At 43.1% G+C, this 23,019-nt stretch overlaps 2 protein-coding genes across 2 annotated transcripts; one reads left to right on the top strand and one right to left on the bottom strand.

Annotated features, from left to right (window-relative positions):
- Positions 1 to 40: 40 nt before the first annotated feature.
- Positions 41 to 7,963, bottom strand: sgms2a (sphingomyelin synthase 2a). Its single transcript, XM_057036478.1, has 6 exons — positions 7,776 to 7,963; positions 3,093 to 3,597; positions 2,775 to 2,892; positions 2,537 to 2,690; positions 1,836 to 2,002; positions 41 to 718 (listed from the first exon to the last, which is right to left on the bottom strand). The coding sequence occupies exons 2-6, from the start codon at positions 3,539 to 3,541 to the stop codon at positions 533 to 535; spliced, it is 1,074 nt and encodes a 357-aa protein (XP_056892458.1). The 5' UTR covers positions 3,542 to 3,597; positions 7,776 to 7,963; the 3' UTR covers positions 41 to 532.
- Positions 7,964 to 8,411: 448 nt separating this feature from the next.
- Positions 8,412 to 17,207, top strand: papss1 (3'-phosphoadenosine 5'-phosphosulfate synthase 1). The gene is made up of 12 exons (XM_057036458.1): positions 8,412 to 8,683; positions 9,128 to 9,242; positions 9,330 to 9,565; positions 9,752 to 9,890; positions 10,133 to 10,251; positions 10,574 to 10,687; positions 10,771 to 10,882; positions 11,982 to 12,187; positions 13,403 to 13,538; positions 13,851 to 14,119; positions 14,713 to 14,942; positions 16,270 to 17,207. Exons 1-12 carry the CDS (start codon positions 8,624 to 8,626, stop codon positions 16,406 to 16,408), a joined length of 1,875 nt encoding a protein of 624 aa, XP_056892438.1. The 5' UTR covers positions 8,412 to 8,623; the 3' UTR covers positions 16,409 to 17,207.
- Positions 17,208 to 23,019: the final 5,812 nt, after the last annotated feature.

Here is a 23,019-nt window from a genome sequence, read left to right as displayed (position 1 = left end):
CATTGAAAACTTGGGGGGAAAAAAACCCAAAAACAGGGCCGCACTGGAACGTTGCATTTTAATAGAATCTTACAATGTTGCAACTACAAGCTAGGACATGTATCCTCAAGGCCACTTAAATGAATAAAAAATAATAATAATTAGAAAAATACACACAAAGTATATTTTATATAATAATGATAATTTTGGGATACCTACTGACATTGAACACACTAAGGCACCTTGTGACTGGAGCATACTGATATCACACTTAGTTTAATGTATACATGTTAAGAGTAATGGAAGAATATTTAAAATAACACAACACAAATGCATGAAAACACAATGAGTCTGCACATAAGCTACAAACAAGTTCACTGGAAACCCACCAAGGTATCTGTCACAAAATCAGTAAAGGTTCTGCAGATGTTACAAATAAATTACACTGATAAATAACACAGACACAGCATGGGTTCTTTTAGATGACTGTGTATAAGACTGAATAAACTGAATCCACCCAGGTTGTTTAGCAGCTGCATTATGGCCACCCTTGTTACTCCTCTCGTGTGCTCTGCACCATCGAGTACTTCTTGCAGGGGTTCTTAAGGCAGTTGGGGGGCCAGGTGATGGGCCAGCTGTAGGAGCATGGCACCGCCGTTTGCACGTTCCTCTCTAGAAAGTTGAAGAGTGGGTTCCACCAGGTGTTGGTGAGGTAGTTGTTGGGCGAACATTTTAGCGTCTGTCAACAGAAACAAAAGGGTTTGCTACACTTTCCTGTTGTGGATTGTTGTGCACGTTCACACAGCGGCTAGAGCGAGAGATAGGGAGATATCTGTAATTGAGAGCATACATTTTTAAATACGCAATCATAAAACAACAGGCCTCGCACTCAGTCTCTCGCTTGTGCTCAGCTTTCTTGCTTCCCCTGATCACTCATTGTTGTTTGTGCTGATTTTCTTCACTCCCACCTCCAAAGTTCCCTTCCCTCTCAGCCAATTTTATGCAAACAACATCAGAGAAGCCTGAAGACTAAAAGCATGTTTTTACGAAACAATTGTTAGATTTATTTTTGTTTTATTGCTTAGTCATGAGTTAACATCAAGAACGAATTTGATTAAGCAATTGTAGTAATTAATTAACTTATTTATTACTCAAGATGTTGAGTAAGACATCAATCACAGTAAAAAAAAAAAATCTTGTGTCTTGTTTCATACACAATATGCAGGCATATTTATCAGCAATGACATTAGGCGTATGATGTAAAATCTGGATGTCCTGCAGTGTATTTCATGTATTTGTGAACAAACACATCGTAGACTAAAACAAGGCTTCGAAATGCTGTTTGTGTTTTTGCTGTTTGCATTCCTCTTGTCAAAGCCGGCCACTCAAATCTCCCTGTACATGAAATAAGGGACAGATGTCTTTGATGATAATTTGAGGCTTCAACCATCTGAGCTCAAGAAAACAACTGGGCGTCCTTCAAAAATAGTCTGTAAGTACAGACTGCTTTTTCTTTTACCAGTGTTTTCAGACTGAGACGTGATGAAGGCATAATAACACCAAAGGAAGAATTCTGCAAAAGACTACAGAAGCCTCAAATTTGCTTTACAAAGTCTTAGCAGCATCGATTTGTTTGGAAGTGGGATGAAGCAAGCTAAAAAGAGAGATTGCAGCAAGCAAAAACTGCAATACCCCATAATTGAATGGTGATACGCTCTCGCCAAAGAAAATAACTGAAGTTTTTATTCATCATAAATCTAAATGAGCCTCCTTGCTGAAGACAAATGATGCAGGAATGGCATGTTTACTGTTCGGAGACACTGTTACAGTAACGCAGGGCAGCGTTGGGTTCACACCTGTAAGTTGGCCATGGTGTGGTACCACCAGAAGAGTCGGGAGGTGATGAAATAGGCCACGACCACGTCCACGCTGTAGTGCTCGTGCGCCACCAAGATGCAGACCACACCCACGGCACTCAGCAGCCAGCAAATCAAATGGTACCACCAAAACGACCGTGGCGAGTCTAGAGGGAAAGCCGGGGAGAGACAGCATGCGGGGGAAATCTTTGATGTTCTTTTTTTCCACATTTCTTTTTTAAAAAAGCCATCTGTGGTGTTCAGCACAGATTTCAGTGACAACAAGTTTCCAGATTTAAAATATGGGCATAAACATTCTGCTGTAATGTGTCATCTTAGCCATCAAGTTTTGAAATGTGGAAAACTTTACAAGTTCCCATTTGTTAAAAGGCCACAACACGAGTCTTCAAAAGAAGACACTCCTCACCCCAAATTGTCCATTAAGTTTAAAGAATGAGTGAGCGATCAGCTACAAAACTGTTTAAATTGAAATTCACCATTATAAGCTTCACAAATGCACAATTTATCGAATCTTGTGTGAGTCAAGGCATTAGTGTGGAAAAATACGATACATACAAGAGTGCTTGAAGGAAGAAATAGTGGCGACTCTTCTCTTACTGGGATCTTTCTAAGCCCAAATATTTATAGCACTACATTACTGTAGACAAGTGATTATAAAAACCAGTGCCTTGAGTACTCACACTCTTTTATAAACAGGTAGGTGAGCGTTAGCATCACAGTGTGTCCACTGTAGAGGAAGTCTCCACATAAGAGATGGGAGCCGGTGATGGACAAACCTCCTCCTGACACCAACTGCAAAATTCGCTGGAGTTTTGCCTGGGAATCTCCGTGGAGCTGGGAGAAGACAGAGAATAAATCTATAAGTTTATGCAAGAGACTCCCTGAACTCTTTGAATCATACGACTGCATGCTGCTCACCTTAGGAGCACAGGTCATGTGCATGCCCGGCACAGGCAGTGTGGTTATGTACATAGTGACACAACGGTACAAGTAAAGAGTGCCGATGAGGAAGAAAAACCGTCTGCTTGCTATTGACCTGAAATGACACATTTCAGACATCGTAGATCAAAAACAATGTGCATTACAGATTGAAAATAAAATGCATTTGCAGATTTTCTTCAGTTCTAGGCCACCAAAGTCAATATTTGTCACTGACACAAAAATATGAAAAATAGAAATGACTACCATCTCCAGACTTTGGAGACGCAACTGTTAAATCAAGGAAATGTGCCTTACTTGTATCTGAAGAAGAACAGCTGAATTAACCAAATGGTCACCAGCACCATGCCATTGATCTCCGTGACAGTAAACGCCCACTTGACCCTGTCAATATAGTCAAAGAACTTGTCAGGAAGAGGCGGGCTGACCTCTTTGGGGGGGACTCTCTCGTGAACTACGGTGATGATGACTGTCGTGAGGACCAAGTTAAAAAGGGCATAAAAGAAGGAGATCGCCGTCTTCCACCACTCCATGGGCAGAGGGTTCACCCTGGACTCTGGCACCGAGATCTTTACGTAGTCATTATGCCTTCCCATGCCTTTCCGAAAACCCCTCTTTGTGTCCTCGGCCACTGGGACGTGGACCGGACACGTTTTACCCCCCGTCCCCTTGTTGCCGGCCTCCATTTCTGGATTGAGACTGTCGCGTGCAGCGTCCCTCGTGTCGACAAGCTCCTGTGATGCCATAAGTGCCTGCACCTGTCCATCCACAGACACCACTCCCCTGGATTGACGCTCTTCACCTATCATCAGAGGAAATAAAATTGGACTTGGAGGTTTTTACGAGGTGCATTTCATAAACATGGACTATTTGGGAGTAACAAAACCTAATGTGAAGAAAGAAAAGCTACAGGTACATCGAAAATGTACGACAGGTAAATGTTCCGAGTTATAAAACTAGTTTTAGATACAAGTTACCAAATGCTTGCAAATTTTCCAGTAATTATGTCTGAAGTAATTGGATATTTCACTCAGAAACAGTTTGAAGGAGCACTTGAATCAGCCAGTGGAAACATGGTCCAACAGCCAAATTAATGCAATGAGAAAGTGGACAAACTGCCATTTACGTTTGTTTCCAGGCTAAGGGATTAGACACAGATAGACACTATCTTTTATTAGTAGCTCTGGATTCCATTGTGACTGAAAAGCACTTTCACAGTTTATAGCAGACAGCTGTTGTACATGTGGCTGTGTGAGTTAGCACGGTGCGTTATATTTTCCTCTGCGTGGACATTCAACAGGACAAGCCAGACAGTTGTCTGCCAGCCTTTCCGCAGCACTGCTTTGGTTTTGTCCCTAACAGACAGCGGCTAGAGTCAAATCCTCTCTGTCTCTGCAGCCGTTTTACATCCCTCGCTGAAGAAAAAAACCTCAGAAGTCAAGAAAACCATTAACAATATCAGAAGGGCTATAATCCACATCATCCCAGGCTCTCTGCTTCCTGAATAGTGAAACTGAAAAGTGCATTTATTAGTGATGTCACAATGGTTCTTAAGATGTCCGGCCACACTAATAAAGCCTTTATTCAACAAAATGAGACAGAATTACTATCATTATTATTATTATCATCATCAATAATAATAAAATAAGAAGAATATTAATGTGTAGTGGGAGTCAGATGACACCCAGATGGGAGACTGGATGGAGCACATAAGGTTCTACAGTGTTTGTTGTTGAGCTCTCACTCTTAATGACTGCTGAAAACATCAGAGCGATGATCACTTTCCTTCTTTCACGTCTGAAAGGCTCGTCGCCCCTTTAACGGCTCCTCCATTAATGGATTTGAGGATACTGAAATGCATCACAATAAATGTCACCTGGGACACACAGAGCATGACACGTGTGCCTGGAGACAAACATGGACAGATTGCGGCTCTGCAACAGACAGCCAGAGGATCGGTTTACCTGAGATCAATAATTTTTGGGGGAAAATATTATTACAGTGCAGGAAGCTTGCAGCAGAGTGTCCTCCAACACAAGATCTAGATGCTATTGCGATGAGAGATGGATCACACAAATGTCTGTTTAGTTGAAGAGGTCGGAAAGTGTGTGCAGATGTACTGTACTGTGGATTTGTGCAGTATTTAAATAATGATACATTTGAGGATGAGGCTTTTCAACATAGTGCTCAAACTAACAGAGAACTCTGCAAACTATCATCAAACTTTGATTAAATGGGATTTTAGACCACACCTCCATGTATATTTTAAAACATTCCCTTAGTAAATGTGGAGACTGAGCAATAAAGCCAAATATATAAAGTATATTTTGAGACTGAGGAGTAGAAACCGTAAAAAAAAAAAAAAGCTTTTATTCTGGTGTACTGGATAGATGAAATTGTGGGCAGGGAGCGGCAAAAGGAATTTGGGTAATACGACACGGCCGGCGAGCACCCAGGGTCCCTGGAAACGCTGCCTCGAAGCTTTTTAGGCAGTCAGCCTCGATTAAGGTCCTTTGAAAAATGTAATCGCTCTTAAAAAATGTACCTGCTAATGTCAGATTGGAGTCTCTCAATGAGACACAATGTTCTGATCATCTGAAAGAAACACACCCATAGTTTGTCAGCTCGCATTTATCAGTCACAGCAGTAATCTCTTCATTCAACGTACATACAGGAAGCAGCACCTGGGTCTGCATCACTCGTGCTTTTGCAGGGTCCATGAATGAGACGTGTTTTTGTAGTGGGGGGTGGTTACAGTGACTGTGCAACTTTGTCAGAACAGAAGCTTGTCCCGTCTCATTCATCATCAGCTCGCTGACCGAGGTCACGGCCCGCCCTGGGCGGCGGGCGAGGCTTTGCCTTGATGGACATGTCGTAGATTCACATGAACGTCAGCATCCAGCAGAGCACCGCGCGGCAACAAGGTGATCATTATCGTTCACGGCGCTGTTGTAGCCGATCTGTGTATCTGGACTCTGTTACACAGGTTAATTTTTTAAATAATGAGACTCTTTTAACCTCTGCCCTCAGACTGCTGCTCTCACCCCCCTCTTGGGACTATATTTATAGAGAAGCCTATTTGATTCTCAGGGTTTAGAGTTGACCGTTCAGATAGCTACAGGGAAGTGAATCCATCCAAGGTAGACCGAGGACTTTGAAAGACATTATTAATGGCATTAGTAGTGCACCAGATCACATTTGTGTCCTAAAGTGGCTGTGGAAGCATCATTTGTTAGAAATATTCATTTTACTTTCCAAAGCTGTTGGCAAAGGGCAACATTCATATCTTTTTACATTGTATTTATTCTGAGCTTCTGATACAACAGATCAATACTTCATTTAATAAAAATGACAGGTTTATTTTCAGTGTGAAAACACTGGAGGTCAACAGAGCGTCAGCTTTCCACTGGTCCTCTCCTCCCCAGAGATTGTCACTGTTTTCCCATCCAGTGCTTGTAAAAGGATGGACAGTGATGGAAAAAGGGTGGAGAGGGGAAAAAAGCCATTTCACGTGGTCGTGGCACTGTAATGGATAACTTGCCAGCCTCCACTCTCTCAGGTTATTTCAGGAGGAGCCACCGTGTAGCCTTGAAGGCTGTATTTTACTGCACGGTCGCCACGGCTGGACTCAGTCCCGAGGCCTTCGTAATAACACGCTTCTATAGTTGTCCACTCATTTTAGTTCCATGTCTTGAGTACAGTCTACTTCAAAGGGACAGTTAAAGATGGTTAAATACACAGAAAGACATGGGAACAGCATTAAAGCATGTCCAGATTTCAAGACTGCTAATGTTAAATTCTGATGAAAGTGAAAGTTTACATTAAAAAAAACCCAACATTTACTCCAAATGTTATATTAAGCAGTTTATTTAAAACAATAGAATAACTGAATGTGCAGAATATGGCTCATAGATTGTACTAGAACTTAATCTAAACATGGACTTTGCACTCAAAAGTTATAATCATTCATATTAAAAATACTATGTTTGTTAAACTGATCAAGTCTGCACTATGAAAAAAGTACTTAAGGAACAACTGAGTTGCTATTACATTCTAATTACTTTCAGGTTTTATCTTTGAGCTTTATGTTATTAACGCAAGGACTACCACAGTAAATGACTTGTTACTTCAGAACAGTGATTATTTGAAGAGTTAGGGTTGGGAAAGGTCAGGGTTTGAGCGTAACAACACTTTTTGTTGCTTCTTCCTGCAAAGACACCCAGTTTTACTGTTTAAAATAGTCACACTTGGAGTCTCCTCTACTTTTCTGCATTAAATAACCACACACTGGTTATTGAGCGGTGGGTGGACTCGCCAGTAATGTCAGGTTCACTTCTGGGTGTCTTCCCTTCCCAATATTACAGGGCAGCGTTTGGCCGCGTCACATGTGTTATACAGCTGGGTCTGAAGTTTACTTTTGGAGGGTAGCACAGTGGCGCCCCACACACAGTTCCCATTAACATGTTACAACATATGAGGCTCCTGGGTGGGGCAACAGGTCATTTCATGTCCTGTAATTAAGCCCTCTTGCTTTCATTAATGTGGCTGCCAATTGACAACTGAATTATTAAAATTAAATTAAAGCCACAGCTGTATCCCAAGAAGTAGACTGTGAGCCACTCAGTGTGTGTAGAATTTTGCATTGAAACAGTCAAAACATCACCTGATGCTCACGGTATAAAATTTTCTTCAGTCCACTATTATCAAGCTAAACAAAACCCCCATATATAATAACGCATTCGTGCGTAAAAAGATGAGCCTTCTACTATAAACACTTCAAAGGCAGGAAATTCACAAATGGCCTAAATGTGTTACTGTCTATGCAAGACTGGGAAAAAAAGTTCAGTGATCAACAATGCGACAAGAGGACGGTTAAGATCATAATAGTCCATGGAAATTTCCGAAACAGCACTAAAGCCACACGCAGGAGGCTGGCGATGAAGAGATGAGGACACAAGTGCACAGTTTAGAGCATCCTACCTTCCTTCTTCGGGCCTCCTAGATCGTCTTCCTGTACTTGCAGTTCCTTGAATGGTGGATGCTGCGCCCCGGCTGATCGCTGCAGTGTTCGGGTTAGACTGCCTTCTACTAAAGCGTGGAGCTGGCTGTGGAGACAGCGCTCCGCCTCCCCGAAACCGCACAGTTTTTTTTTTTCGTTTTTTTTTTAATTTTAAAAAAAAAATCATTCCATCCTTTGAGACCATCCTCCTGCCAAAAAAACTCTGCGTTTAATTCAGAGTCCTGTAATTAAGAACAGCGCATCGGCGTTGGAATGGTTATAAAAAGAAAAAGAAAAAGAAACACACACGAAGAGGTTGTAATTTCGTGTATTTTATGCATTTTTATACTCATAAAAAGCCGGATTATTAGTTGTAAAAAATTTGCCTGCGTGTATTAAAATTAATATGAGCAAATAGATCATTTTACATTTTGTAGTTTGCGTTGGTCGGTTTAATTTAAATATAATTTATGTAGCCATGACAACAAAATATGAGTATAGTGCACAGTCATTCAATCGGAGTCTTTCTGAGCACATATGAGTCATATGTCGTCAGCGGCCGCGCGGCCAAGACGCTCAGAGCCGCGACGTCATCGCACGCCGCGGAAAGCGGAAGTGACGTCACGCCGCTCTGGGGTTACGTGGCTGTCGCCGACTGCTCTTCCTGGTTGCGGCGCCGCAGCGCTCTGGCACACGTAGCTGCTTCCATTCATCGAGGCTAGCCTGCAAAAGAAAGATAAGAAGGGTGACTTTGCTCACACCCCAAAACACCCCGGTAACGCGTTATTTTCGTTGGATATTAAGCTCGAGTCGGCTGCCGTTGCTAACTATGGAGACCTGTACCAACTCGCACAAGAAGCAGAAGCTTAGCAACGCCGCCGAAAACTGGGTGAGTGTTGCAACTTCGTCATGTTTTAACGCATCCATTTCTCACTTTTCGTCTCGAAGCAGCCACCAGTGAGCTAAAGTACTCACTATTAAGGTGTTACTGATTAGTCTAACTGATCTTAGTTTTAGAAGGACGTTGTCGGTAATTAGCTGCGTCGATTGTGTCTAACCGATCAGATGCTAATGTTGTTCATTGACGTATAGTTGATTAGAAACTCCACTTATCGACTCAAAATATAGCATCAAACATACATAATATCTGTTTAATAGCCGACATTAACTTATTTGCATATTTAGGTTTTGCTTTTATTACCCAAGTAATAGAAAACATTCGATTGCCATCCATTTACGTTCACATAGGGTTGATTATTTTGAAATAGTCTTTAAATCCAAGGTTTTCTTAAGAGCCTAAGGCTGACTTGACATAAGATCTGTATCATTTCAGGGAATGCAGCGAGCCACCAATGTCACCTATCAGGCGCACCATGTCAGTCGCAACAAGCGTGGGCAGGTTGTTGGGACAAGAGGTGGATTCAGGGGATGCACTGTCTGGCTGAGTGGTATGACCTGGGCTTTTATTCGAGAAATTCCCTTCTACTTCTGCTCATTCTCCATAATGTTTACTGACACTTGTCTTGTTTGTTCAGGTTTGTCAGGTGCAGGGAAAACCACAGTAAGCATGGCATTAGAGGAGTATCTGGTTTGTCACGGGATCCCCTGCTATACTCTGGATGGAGACAATATCCGCCAGGGGCTGAACAAGAACCTGGGATTTAGCCCAGAGGACCGTGAAGAGAACATTAGACGAATTGCTGAGGTGGCCCGACTTTTTGCTGATGCTGGGCTGGTGTGCATTGCCAGCTTCATCTCTCCCTACAGCAGGGTGAGTGAACTTTGGAAGACGTTCTCAGCAGTCTTTACACAATTACAGATGACGCCAGTTAGAAGTATAAGATGGACCTCACCGTTAGTCTGAAGAAATTGTCCTACTTTTGGTTATCAGGTGAAGTGCTTTTCTTTGGATTTCATCCTAACCACGTGTCCTAATTAAAAATTTGCTTATTTTTAGGATCGGCTCAATGCACGAAAGATCCACGAGGCTGCTGGCCTGCCTTTCTTTGAAGTGTTTGTCGACGCTCCACTGGATGTGTGTGAGCAGAGGGATGTGAAGGGACTGTACAAAAGAGCTAGAGCAGGGGAGATAAGAGGTAGGATTAAAGTTAATACTGTCTGTATGCATGTGTTACGGGACTCCAAAAATCTCTTGGCTGTGACCACAACAGTAACATTTTGTCTGATGTACAGTGATATTATTTTTGTTTATGTTCTTAAAGGAACGATGAAATCTCTGTGTGCATGTTACGACAAGAGCTGGGTGAACACTCTTTAGGGTTAGGGTTTATATAGGAGGTATCCAGGATTTTAATTTACATATTTTACTTATTATTAGGTTTTACTGGAATTGACTCGGAGTATGAGAAGCCAGAAGCTCCAGAGCTGGTGCTGAAGACTGACTCCTGTAGTGTGAATGAATGCATACAACAGCTTGTTGACCTACTTCAGGAGAGGGTGAGGATGAGAAAAGCCTCAAGCACAAGTGTGCATTGTGTTCAGAATAAGAGGCACATTTTAAATATCTTTCATCGTTTGAGAATTTCTGTGTGCCATATGAGATTCCTACACTTTATACTTAAAATTTAGACATGAACAAATACCACTGTTCTGTCATTCCTCGGATGGCCACTGTGCGGCAGTAATGTCCCATTTCTACATAAATCACCACAGATGCTCTACTTAGAATTCAGTAATTGATAAAAACAAAATTCTATTACAGCAAAATATTTTATCTTTTCTATTGGAAAAATCAATTTTTTATATGTTAAATCTGCAGGACATAGTTCCTGTTGATGCATCTTATGAAGTGAAAGAGCTGTATGTTCAAGAGAATAAACTGGATCTGGCCAAGGCTGATGCAGCGACTCTCCCTGCAGTTCAGATTGGAAAGGTTCGTGGTGGTTTTTCTCAGTTATTTATAAATGTAAATAATTAAACAAAACTAACTTTGGATTTCCCCACTATATTTTTCAGGTAGACATGCAGTGGGTGCAAGTGCTGGCTGAAGGCTGGGCCACCCCTCTGAACGGCTTCATGAGAGAGAGAGAGTATTTACAGTGTCTTCACTTTGACTGCCTGCTCGATGGTAGGATATTCACTTTTATTTTAAAAATAACAGTGCGGAGCACATAAAGTCATTGTTGCTATTCTTACAAACGAGCACTAGGTGGAGATGAGCTCATATAAAATGAATCTCCCATTTTAGCAACGTTTGACTCATTGCTCACCCTTTATGGTACAAAAATATGTCATTTTTAGGCTTTTGGTTTGATTCCACTTTAGGTATTTAAGCTTATTAAGACAATTCCAACACAAAGTGTGGTTTCACATCACATGGTATTTGCTGACATACATCCTCTGGACACAGTTTGAATAACCATCAAAATTATGCAGGAAAATTACAAGAACATTTATTTTTTTTGGCACAAAGGCTCTAACCCCAGGGCACTGAGGTGACTGCATATAACAATGTTGGCTATGTATTCAGACTGTCATGTGGTTGATTTTAGTTCCTACCAGGAGGTTGACACTAAATGAATGGCAGTGAAAGAACTGACCCCCCTAACTTAAACACCTGAATTGGTTGGGAAGCTCGCAGCATGTTTGACTAATCAAATAATGTGCAAAAATAAACGAGCCGCGTGACTCCTTCGCTCAGTCATTTGACACACACTCCCAGGTTTTTATTGGAACCAGCTGGAAGTTCTAAATGGTGATGGTGAGAATGAGGTGAGGGTCCAGGCAGCCACAGTCATCTTCACCGCCTTCCGTTTCCTCTACATTTGCTCAGATGTAGAGTAACACACGTGTTTAAAATCTCCCAAATCTGTGAACAGAACACTATGAATCATAAAAAAAAGGATGGGTTGAGCTTGGCCACACTTGAGGGGGATATTTCTCCACGAGGCCCTTAAATTGCAGCCTTGAAGACTCACAGAAGCCTGTGGTTTCAGTGTATATTCCACATTTAGCCTGAATGGATACAACATTGAAGTGTAATTAGAAAGACTGTGCTGTGCCGTTGATACCTATCCTTTGATTTTAACCTGCTTGATACAGGGGTGTGTTTTCAGTGTTCCTGCACCTTTAATCAGGGTTCTGGACTGTTGTTTCTCATTATTTACTGCCACCTAATTGATCACTGACCCACGGAATCATCTCCTCTTTCTCCTCTGTTGTGTCAGGTGGGGTCATCAACTTGTCTGTGCCCGTGGTGCTGCCGGTGTCTACCGCAGACAAAGAGCGTTTGGACGGCGTGACGGCCGTGGCCTTGGTTTACGAGGGCAGGCGGGTGGCCATCCTGCGCAACCCGGAGTTCTACGAACACCGCAAAGAAGAGCGATGCGCGCGACAGTGGGGCACCACCTGCAAAGACCATCCCTACATCAAGGTGAGCCGGAGTTGACGCGTCCCCATTTTAAAGCCGCTGCTGATACGTTAGAGAGCAGCTGCAGATGGTCCGTATCAGTGTCGGGGTAATAAACGCCCTCCACTTGTCGTGAGAGAACACGGAGCTCTGGGCTGAGCTGTGTATGGAAAGTCTGAGTCGGAGGAGCAGTGGAGCCTGTCTCAGCTGTCAGGATGCCCAGTGTAATCACTTTGTCTTCTTAGTCAGCGCTCATTCTGCAGGTGTTATTTATTTGTCCTACAAATTTAATTTGGTAGCTCATCAAGCAACGGAATCTTTGGCTGCGCTGACATGTAAATATTCCCGAGAATTTGTTATAACCTAACAATAAATACAGCAGGTTTACTGGCTTTCTTGTTATTTTAGGCTTTTTTAAAGATATAGACAGGGTCTGGTATCATAAACACCATTCTCTAATGGCAGCACTGGTTCTGTACCCCTATAGTCTGTGTCAGTCTGCGTCCACTCTCATCTGCCACTGTGTGTTCTGCTGTGTCTGTTGTTAAAAAGCCCGAGTGTGCACAAGCGCATAAATGTATATTTTAACTTCCAGATCCGTAAGCAGTCAGTTCCACTTCTGCACGGGTGGTACTGGTGGTTCTTTGACCTGTCCTCTTTTGCACAGAAAGGACACGCTTCACATCACACAGCACTAATTCACCCGTTTCCTGTTTAGTGGACCATCACTCAAACAGGAGCCCCTTCCTAGGAAACAGGAGTGTAATGGCTGTTTATTTAGTCGGAGCACTGAATCCCAAAACACACCCTATTTTTGTGTCCTCAGTGTGATCAACCCCGGTAGATGCTAGTTTTAAATCATTAAAGAATAAGAAATGGGATTTGTATGTGCGTTTTACTCCTCAAACAGACAAAATCTAATGGTAATGGCATCCTTTTATTTTTTTCTGGATTCTTCTCTCTTACCATTTTTACAATGCTTGCTTTCTGTGTCCTAATTCTGGAGGTGTGTTGCCAAGCGCGTGGACAGTGAGCAGTGTTATCAGGAAGTTGATGTCCAGTTTATTAAATGCAACAACCAAAAGGTGGAGGTGATCACATAAATGAACAGCAGGTCCTGTCTGGATCGTTCTGATCACATTCTCAGACAGAAGATTTCAGTGTTGTTTTTCAGGATACCACCTTCGCCTGTGTTCTTACTGAGACCGTAACAGCCCATCGTCCTTGTCTGTGTTTCAGATGGTGATGGAAAGTGGCGACTGGCTGGTCGGGGGTGACCTGCAGGTCTTGGATAAGATCTACTGGAATGACGGGCTGGATCAGTACCGCCTGACTCCGGCTGAGCTCAAACAGAAGTTCAAACAGATGAATGCGGGTATGAGCCATATTTCTGTTGGTGCTTGTTTGGTTCCTCGTGTTTATGCGGAGGTGATGGGAAACAGACTCTCCAGTGTCAGAGTGTTTAGAAAGTTCTCCCTCGCTGGATAACTCTGTCACTTCACTACATTTGTTATTTTAGTTTAGTCTTTGGAGATGCAGGGAGTGACGCGATTCTTGCCCTGATTGCCTCCTCCTGTATATTTAGATTCGGTGGTCTGACTCTCGGCTTGGATGCACTGCGGCCTTTTGTTTGCGTTGTTCGGATGCGTTTCTTCACAATTTGACAGTCTTTTCATCTTCTCTTTAGATGCCGTATTTGCGTTCCAGCTTCGCAACCCAGTCCACAACGGTCACGCTCTCCTGATGCAGGACACCCACAGGCGTCTGATCGAGCGGGGCTACCGCAGGCCTGTTCTGCTGCTTCACCCACTGGGAGGGTGGACCAAGGACGACGACGTGCCCCTCCCCTGGCGAATGAAGCAGCACGCCGCTGTGCTGGAAGAGGGCGTCCTTAATCCAGCGTCGACCATCATATCCATCTTCCCTTCACCCATGATGTATGCGGGGCCAACCGAGGTGATCCTGATGGGGAATGTCTTATTTGTGGTTAAACGCTTGAGGTTACTTTTATTAATAATACCCCCCAAAAAAGAGGGATCAAGCTTTCTTTTATACTGACAGTGCAGAGGACTGCAGACACGCCGCTGTCTGCAAATTCCTGAGGGGAATAAATGGCAGGAGAGGGGATTTATAATGTCTTGAACAGCATGGTTTTGTGTTTCCTGCCATATGTAAAAACCACTTAGTGTGACTGAGCATAGCTGCGCAGTTTGCAAGCTTTTAATTATTTACTTATGATGATGATAATGGGACTTACAGTTAAGAATATTGAGAGCACATTGGAGGCTGATGTTTATTATTTATTAGTTCATTAAATAATTGATTGAACTTGTTGTTCTGTGTTGGGAGTTCAGAGAGCCAGGCTTTAGCATGTAACATTACTTTTCTTTACTGTTTCAATAACATACAGAACACGAGTCTGGGCTGATCTTATGACTGCAACATTTTAAATACAACTTCTCTTTTATCTCTCTTCGTTATCCTGGTTTGGAAACAGTCTGTAAACTGTGGACCTGTGTTGTTTCCTGGTTTTTCTCGCACATGTGCAGGTTCAGTGGCACTGCAGAGCTCGCATGGTAGCCGGAGCCAACTTTTACATCGTGGGCCGCGATCCTGCAGGTATGCCGCACCCCGAGACCGGAAAGGACCTGTACGAACCGACCCACGGGGCCAAGGTGCTCACCATGGCGCCGGGGCTCATCACTCTGGAGATTGTGCCCTTCAAAGTCGCTGCGTACAACAAGGTCAAAAGAGCGATGGACTTTTACGACCCCAAAAAGTGAGTCACGGTTTGTCATGGTCATGAATTTTTTCTTCTTTTGGTCCATTTAACTCTGTTAGAGTGTTGGAATATTCTTGCGGTTTTGAGTTTCAGGCCACGCTGTCAAATTAAATCAATATATTTTTTTTTTTGTTTCTTCGTTTGTAATGACTGTTGACCGAATAAATAACAAAAGAGATATTTAATTATCTATCTAAAAAAAATTACAGCCTGACGAATTTTTGCTCTTAAAGTGCTGTTAAAGTCATTAAAAAATAATCGTGAGATCTTTCAGCTTCTTTCCCAGATTTGAAGCAGCTCCTTCCATTATGTTACACAACTTGCGAGTTTAGCCAGGAATGTTGAAAAACTAAATATGGCCGGGCTAATCAAAAGGTTGGCTTTGTTTTCCATGATGCATATTTATAACATTAGGTCCAAAGCAAGTTGTTCATCAGGAACATCTAGTACTTTTTATCCAGGTTTCTTTAAAAACAAAAACGTTTTTAAACTATGACCAACCGTGTGTTTAGGCTCCCAGCACTTTGAAAGTATGGCCATGTTTAAAAAAAATAATTAAAAAAAATCACTCTGTTTGCTAAACATCACCCTTTATTTCCACATCTGGGGAATTCTTAATCATAAATGGGGGGGGGGGGCGTGATCCAGACTTCAAAGGTTTTATTTTATGAAAAAAAAAATAAAAATCACATGAAACTAAAGATGTGTCACGCTCTGAACGCTTTCAAGAATAAAGCTTTATTTTTTATTTCATAGAATGTAGCTGCGTGGTTGCTCGTTTTACGCCTCCCTTGGTGGTAACCATCCCGCGTTTGTTTGTTTGTTATTACTTTTTTGGCAGTTTAATGTTGCTGACAGGAAGATTTGCAGGAGTCTGCATGCTGAAAAGGCCTGCCTGTGTAAATAGCCTTGGCTCATATCACAACCAAGCTGTTCCTAATTTGACACTACTGTCGTTCTCCTCCATAGAACTCTTATTTCTCACCCTGTCAACTGTTGGATCTTCCCTCCTAATCTCTCCTCAATAACAACTGAAAACTTTTTAATTGCAGAAAAGAGCCTTTCTGAATGTGACAAAGTTCTGTTGCTCAGATGTGTGAAATGTTCCCATCTGGATCCTCCTGGATTAACACACTTAGCGCACACTGACAGTCGTATTAGATCACCAGCACATCAAACACATGTCCAAACTACCACAAGGTTACTACCAATAAACAAATCCCAGCCAGAGAGTGTGATCCCTGCTCTCACTTTAGTCACCCACGCTCCAGGGGAGTCGTGGTAGCGACTCTATTTATTCTTTCTTTCCTGCTTTCTTTTTCAGACACCAGGATTATGATTTCATCTCAGGCACGCGCATGCGACGGATGGCCCGCGAGGGAGAGAACCCTCCAGACGGCTTCATGGCACCGACAGCCTGGGCTGTCCTGAAGGAATACTACCAGTCCATGGAGAAGGCTTAAAGCTTTTTGCCTTTTAAATGGGGAAAAGGTTACAGAAATAGCCTGGTTTCTACTTGTGTTTTGAAATGGGGAATACTGGGACCAGTTCTGTGTTTGAAACAAAGCTCTTTGTTGTTTTAATTGTATTGTTTTGTTTTAACTCTGTACTATAATTTCACTAAACCTTTGCTACTCTGTAGTTAGAAGAGAAAGAAGTAATATTGTTCCAATGAGTGTTATTCACTTCATGTTTTAACCACATTGTCCACACACATGCACACACAGTTTAGATGCATTAAGGTCCGCTTGTGAAGTGCTGTTGACCAACACTGAAATGTGATTGAGGAGTATTAGCGCCATCTAAATAATGAGGTTAGTGCATCTGCATCACTACTGAATGTTTGGAAGGTGTCAGTCGCACAGACTTTAGTGTCCACACGTTTTTGATGTGAGAATCGAGTGCCTTTTGAAATCTGGTCTGAATTAAAGCATGTGTGCACTCACACACATGCGCGTGTCCAGTGTTACACTGAAGCTGTCGAGGAAGGTAACATCATTGTTGCTGTTTTTAATGGGATATGCAAACTTGCTATTTATAATGCCCTTTTTTTACATGTTTGTTTTTGTTCGTGGTCTCGGTAGTGAGGTTTTTGTTACATTCTCATCATTTACGTCTCTCTCCTTCATGAGTTTCTCTCATTTTCCACATCGTGATTTATTTCAAGAGCCGGACGGTGTAATCGTGATTGACAGATGCCATCGAGGGATCAGATTTGTGATCTTCCTTGTCTAATAAACCGTTTTTAGCAAAAAGAGCAAATTGTTTGGGTTTCTTTTTATGTGATTGTTCACCTGTAGCTTCCTTGTGAAGGGTTCAATATCCCTCAACCTGGTTTTAAGTGATGACGCTGAATTTCATGGACTTTAGGAAGTTGGGGTGATCTCGTGTCATCAGAACTTCCTGAGTGTAACAAATAAATGACAAAAATATGTTTCCGTCCATACAAAAAGGGCCTGTTGAATGTTGTGACCTGCCATATTATCAATCAGCTGGATATTAAATGTGACGGAGCCTCTGGTGGGTCTAATCAGACACGGATTTACCCACGCTGCTGACGCAGAGGGCTGCAGCTGGATTCCAGATGCAGTGAGAGTGGAAGTTAACAGCCTTTAAAATGCCAGTGGTCAGAAGTACCCTGGATCTGGGTCATCTAAACCAACTGCGAGATGTAACGATGATCCCTGCAGGCAGCACTTTTTCTGATGCCAGATCGTGTTCAATCTCAAAAAGTAATCAAGCTGATTCCTCTGGAATACTTCAAAAGATCTTTTTTTTTCCTACACAGAATCTGATCAAATGATGAGAAGTTCTTTTATTTCTTTTTTTTTTTATAGGTCCGGAGGACTGTTGGCTGTTTGGATTATGTGACCATCAGTACCTTTTGATAGCATCTCGCTCCAACGGAAGCGTCTCTTCCTCAACTCTTCTCTTGACTCTTCATATTTATACAATAAGAGGATGTCAAAGGTCAACAAATGGGCCTCCCTTATATCAGCAAATCTTGTCATTATTTTCATAATTATTCAGTCAGAAAGGCTCTGAAAGCAGCCAAGAAACTCCTCCAGAACTTTTCTGCATGTGTGCAGGCTCCCACCCGGATGATGCACGCTCAGATATATCAGCCAGGTCAGCTCGGTGCTTTTTTACAATTAACTTTGCGGTAAAAATGTTGCACAGCGGCCTTTCGCCTTTATACTTGAGCTGCGTAATGTGCGCGCCGTCTCGTAGAGACGCTGTCATCGCCGCCGTTCCCGTGCCATTCACCGACCGGTTCGGGCCTGACACGCACTCCAGCTGCATTTATCTCCAATTTCCTCTCATCTGGTTTGACTCACGCTCAAAGCCAGTCGTGATAAAACAGGATTTAGTTTGCAAAATACAGCGCGTGGTGGGACGCGGGCTAAAGTCCAAGGTAAACCGTGGTTGTCTGCCATGGCGCTGAGGTGTGCGCATGGCAGGGCCGGGGCAGAGAGATCTGGCATGCTGTCGTCTGGGTCTTTGTGATGAGGATGGAAGCGTCATCTGGACTGCCAGCTTCGTGTCTCCTGCATTTTTTTTTTTTTTTTTTTAAAAACCCATCTGTGGTCAAAAAAATAAAAATGCTGACATATGGTTAACATACTGCCGACATTGAGCCGCGTCTTCTAGTAGAAAGAAAAGCTGCATCCAGACAATAAAAAGCAAGCGTTTGGTGAAATATAGCTGATTAAACTTGTTAAAATTGTTTTCCATACAATCCCGTGATGTCATATACTCCACAACTGACTATTACAAAGCCAAAAGAGGCTTTAACTCACCTTCAACTGCATGAAAATATCACAACATAGTGGCAGAGGTGAGTTAAAATAGCACATTTATCATGCTGCCATCGTATTGCACATCATTCTCTTTAATGTTGTAGACGCTCCTTAAGCCTTTGATATTAGATTCAAAGGACAGTGATAACTACAAGAACAAGCCCTTGCTAATAAATCCTTCCTATTGATTCTTCTGTTGTCAGCCCCCCCCCCCCCCCCCCCCCCCCCATGTCATAAAGCTTCAGAAATATCACCCGATGAGCCAGAGGCTTTGTGTAAAGAGACAATATGGCGAGCACAGGATCGTGGATCAAAGGGAAGCGTTTCATAACTTTGGATGACTGCAGAGAGAGGAATGTTTGGCTCGGGTACCTTCCGGTAATTCTGATAATTCTGAAGAAGAAGATGAAGACAACTGACCCCTGGACTGGTGCTCCAGGGCTCCTCTTTAGTCAGAAACCCTCTAACTCCCAGGACACTGCGATTATTCCATGAGAGGAATGTGAGCCAGGAATAAAGTCAGACATCTACCACATCATCTGAGGTGATAATATATAACATTAAATGTACAATAATGTATAATGTTTCTCAAGAAATGCGTTGAACCAGCCTGTCTAACCTGGGCACCTTCACCCCTCTGCTGGCTGGCTGCAGTAATGCTCCCAATCCCTCGATTACATCAGGGAGGAAGGCCGAGCATAGACGAGGAAGCATGCGAAACTATCCGCAGAACAGCGGAAAATTGTAATTACAACGTTGGGATAGGTGTTTTGTCTAATTCATGTGGGCGACGGCCATCTTAAAATAAACCGTCCCAGGTTTCCAGAGTTGTTTATCCGCTCAGAGAGGGCCGGGATGAGAGCGGATGAAAAGCGAGGGAGCCACTCGCTGTTGTTCAGACGCACGTCACCGCAAACTGAATCAAGGATTTCGTGTCAGCATCTGGTGCCCATTTGCAGCGTTTGTTTACATGCACAGTACAGTGGTACCTCGGCATTTTACCGGTTGCTATGCCATATTTCGGACTGCCATTTGGGGTTTACTTGACATGAAATGATACCCCGACCGAGCAGGTGGCCCGACAGCACGGGTCAGAGTGAAAGAAGCAGAACTGAAATGGCAGCAAATCCAAAAAACTAATAAAGACTCCAAAACGAATGCAAAATCCTCTCCTCATCCAATTAATCCCTAAATTCTGATCATTTTTGTACATTTCTATAGTTGTGCAGATGCCCTCCTAAAACATATATTTATACTTTTGAGGTGCTATTATTATATTTTAGATTTTGATTCTAATATTTCAAGTTTTTAAAAAATTTTGGTGAACTGTTGGTTATCTAACAAAACGCGGTTTCAGTGCTCTTTTATTGCACGTTTGACAACTTCTTTATCCATTTTCTCTTGTGTTCATCTGTTCACCAGCACCGTCTCCAAATGCAGACTGAATATGTCTGATTTTAATTCTTAAACTTGTCCTTCTACGTCTCTTGGGCAAGCTGCTCTGGGGAGGAGCAGCCATTTTATTACCTACGACAGAGACAAACAGGCGGCCGAACATCGAACCTCTCCTGATTTGATCGGCCAGGAATGCACATTCAGGTCCAGCTTCGATGTAGAAAAGATCGCACGGCAGCAAATCGTATTTAAGCGAAAGGCGAAATGTTTATGTGATCGAATTAACAACGTGTCCGCTCAACTATTCCAGCGTGAGAGCGAGCCAGGACAATAAAACCGACTAGGAAACACACGAGCGCTCGCTCGCTTATTGCTCTTTGGGTCCTAAAATGAATATCGACATTTCTCCTCAGAATTTTCCATGCCCTGGATCACTCACTCACACACACATACACACACTCCCCAGCTCCATGGGGTCATTTCCTCTGGTCCAGCTAGTGTTGACCCTTCTCATATTCAAGTTATAACTCATACCCCACAGTTCATTCTGAGTTCACACGCCACGACATAACAAGTGTCTGTGATTGTCTTCCAGCTGTTGCGCCTGCCATGCTGCTGATGTGGTTTCAGCCTCTCGCTACAGAGCTTACTCATGCCTCGTCAAGCCGCCCCCATCTCCCAGCCATCAGATGCGCTGCTATCCGATACCGTGATTGTATTTGTCTTGGACGTCGCTCCGGCTTTGATCGTAAATTCCCAGTAATTCCTCTGGATTCCATCCGACCCTGCGCAAACAGCGCGTGCAAGAGTAGAAGCTGGTGCTGCGGCTGATGGGAAGCCGGAGCCTGCAGGAAGACCCGTGGCTAGATAAGTGGCCTCGAGGACGTTTGCAGCGTGCATGTCGGCTACCTGCGTGTGACGGAAGGCTTGGACAGCATGTGTTCGCCGTGGGGATTAACTGCAACCCGACTGCTGGAAATTGTTCATCGCAGCCTGGAAAAAAGCAGTAGTCAGAGCTGACAACAGCCCGAGTGACTCACGCTGACCCTTGAATAGCAGGAGCTATGTCATTAACCGGTCCCACAGTGTCTTTTGTTTACTCCAGACACACCAAAAAAACCAAAATGCTACGTGCATGCATAGCTATGGTGCGTAGAATTCCCCTCATACTGTACTTCCTGGTTCAGAAACCTCTGTCTCTGGCTTCAAAGAGCGAGGTTCCAGAGGAACTTTGGCACAGTTATTCAAAGATATGGTTGCAGATGCCCTCCAAATGTTATTTATGACCATAAAACCTTTAATGGTGTCATCTAACCCTTCCAGCGGGGCTCAGGAGGTGCCGTGAAGGTGCCATTGATCCTCGGTGACCTGGAGCTAAAAATTCAACGTTCTCAGGGATCTATTAACATGTATCCCAGCTAGCAGCTTTGATGCCTGTTTTAGTCTGACTCCTTGCCATTTCACACAGTTTCAGCTTATCAAATCAGCGCCTGTTACATCACACAATCATTTGGAAGCAATTTCAAAGCCGGTGTCCTCTGGTTTTAGGTTTGGACCAACATTTGTTGCCTTTTCATTGAGGCTTTCACCAATTTCCATGATATTATGTTCGGTATACCCACCAAAGCAGTTATACTTCACTGTATCCTAACACATTAAAAAGCTACGAGCCCCCTCATTTGTTGGTGTAATTACAGGATCTCAGCATGCAGGAATGGGGACCGTTCATGGAAATAACTAAAGTAAATGAGATAAAGACTGGGATAAATATCCAGGATCCATATGTCCTGTTCCACCCTTTCTTTGTTGGCTGCCTGTTGTTCTGTGTGGGCTCCAAAAAAGAAAAAAAAAAATACTAAAATCAGAAGAAATCTAATGCAGCAAAGTGCCCCAAAATGGATGTAGCAGCAAAGACTTTATTAAGCTGAATTTAATTTCATTTTGTTTATTGTCCACGATAAAGCAAAGCATTTTTTCCTGCCCCGTGTGGTTGCAGTTGTTTGCCTGAGGCTCAGTTAGTCTCTCAGATGTGTTGCAGGACCCGACCTCAGCGTTTAAACAGCATCCTGCTTCAGCCTGCAGCCAAGGACCTCCCCGGATGAAACACGTTCTCTGCTTGCAGTCACACCCCCAAATACATTTTCACAACATGTTAATTTGGATTATTTTCTGTAATTACGATTAGAATTCAGGCAGTGTTGTTACATTCTGTCTGGGTAATGTTAGATTTGAAAAAAAGGGGGAAAAAAATTCCAAACATGACCTGACCCCACATCTGTGTTTGATCTAGACGCAGCAGATTTATGAATTTGTTTGTTTCTTGTCTCCATTCTTTGCTCTGGCATCCACCTGCAGCGGGACCTTTCCTGCCCCATCGATACGTTTGCGTTATATATAATGTGTTATTGTATTGCTCTCGCTAAAAACATAGTCAATTGTACTAAATCAGATTTCCCAGACAAGGATAGCGCGGTCGGAATCTGGAAACCGCCGGTGTAGGTATACACCTTAATCGGATCCAAACCAGCCCGGACCAACCGCATAAACGGCAAACTAAATCGGAGCCAGACTCTAATGGGATCAAGGAAAAGTGCTGAGAGCTAAACTGACACACGTTTTCTGCCAGAAGACACAGTGGATCCAGTTCATGCTGTTCCACCTCACCGTCTCAGCTCGGCAGGAGACCAGTCACCCACTCGCTAACTTGTTTGTTGACTCTTTGATTTGTGATGTCACAGGTCGCCAAGAAAAGGCCCACCGCTGCGAAATTGCCACCTCAATATCAGAATCTGGCACAGTTTGGTCGGTAAATCAACACACACACACACACACACACACACACACACGTGTCAGAACAGTCTCCTGTTCATCTTCCGTCC

The sequence above is a fragment of the Takifugu flavidus genome, chromosome 6 (assembly GCF_003711565.1).
Source record: "Takifugu flavidus isolate HTHZ2018 chromosome 6, ASM371156v2, whole genome shotgun sequence".
NCBI classification, from domain to species: domain Eukaryota; kingdom Metazoa; phylum Chordata; class Actinopteri; order Tetraodontiformes; family Tetraodontidae; genus Takifugu; species Takifugu flavidus.
Note: the sequence above shows the minus strand (reverse complement) of the source record. Positions and strands in the feature narration are given on the sequence as shown.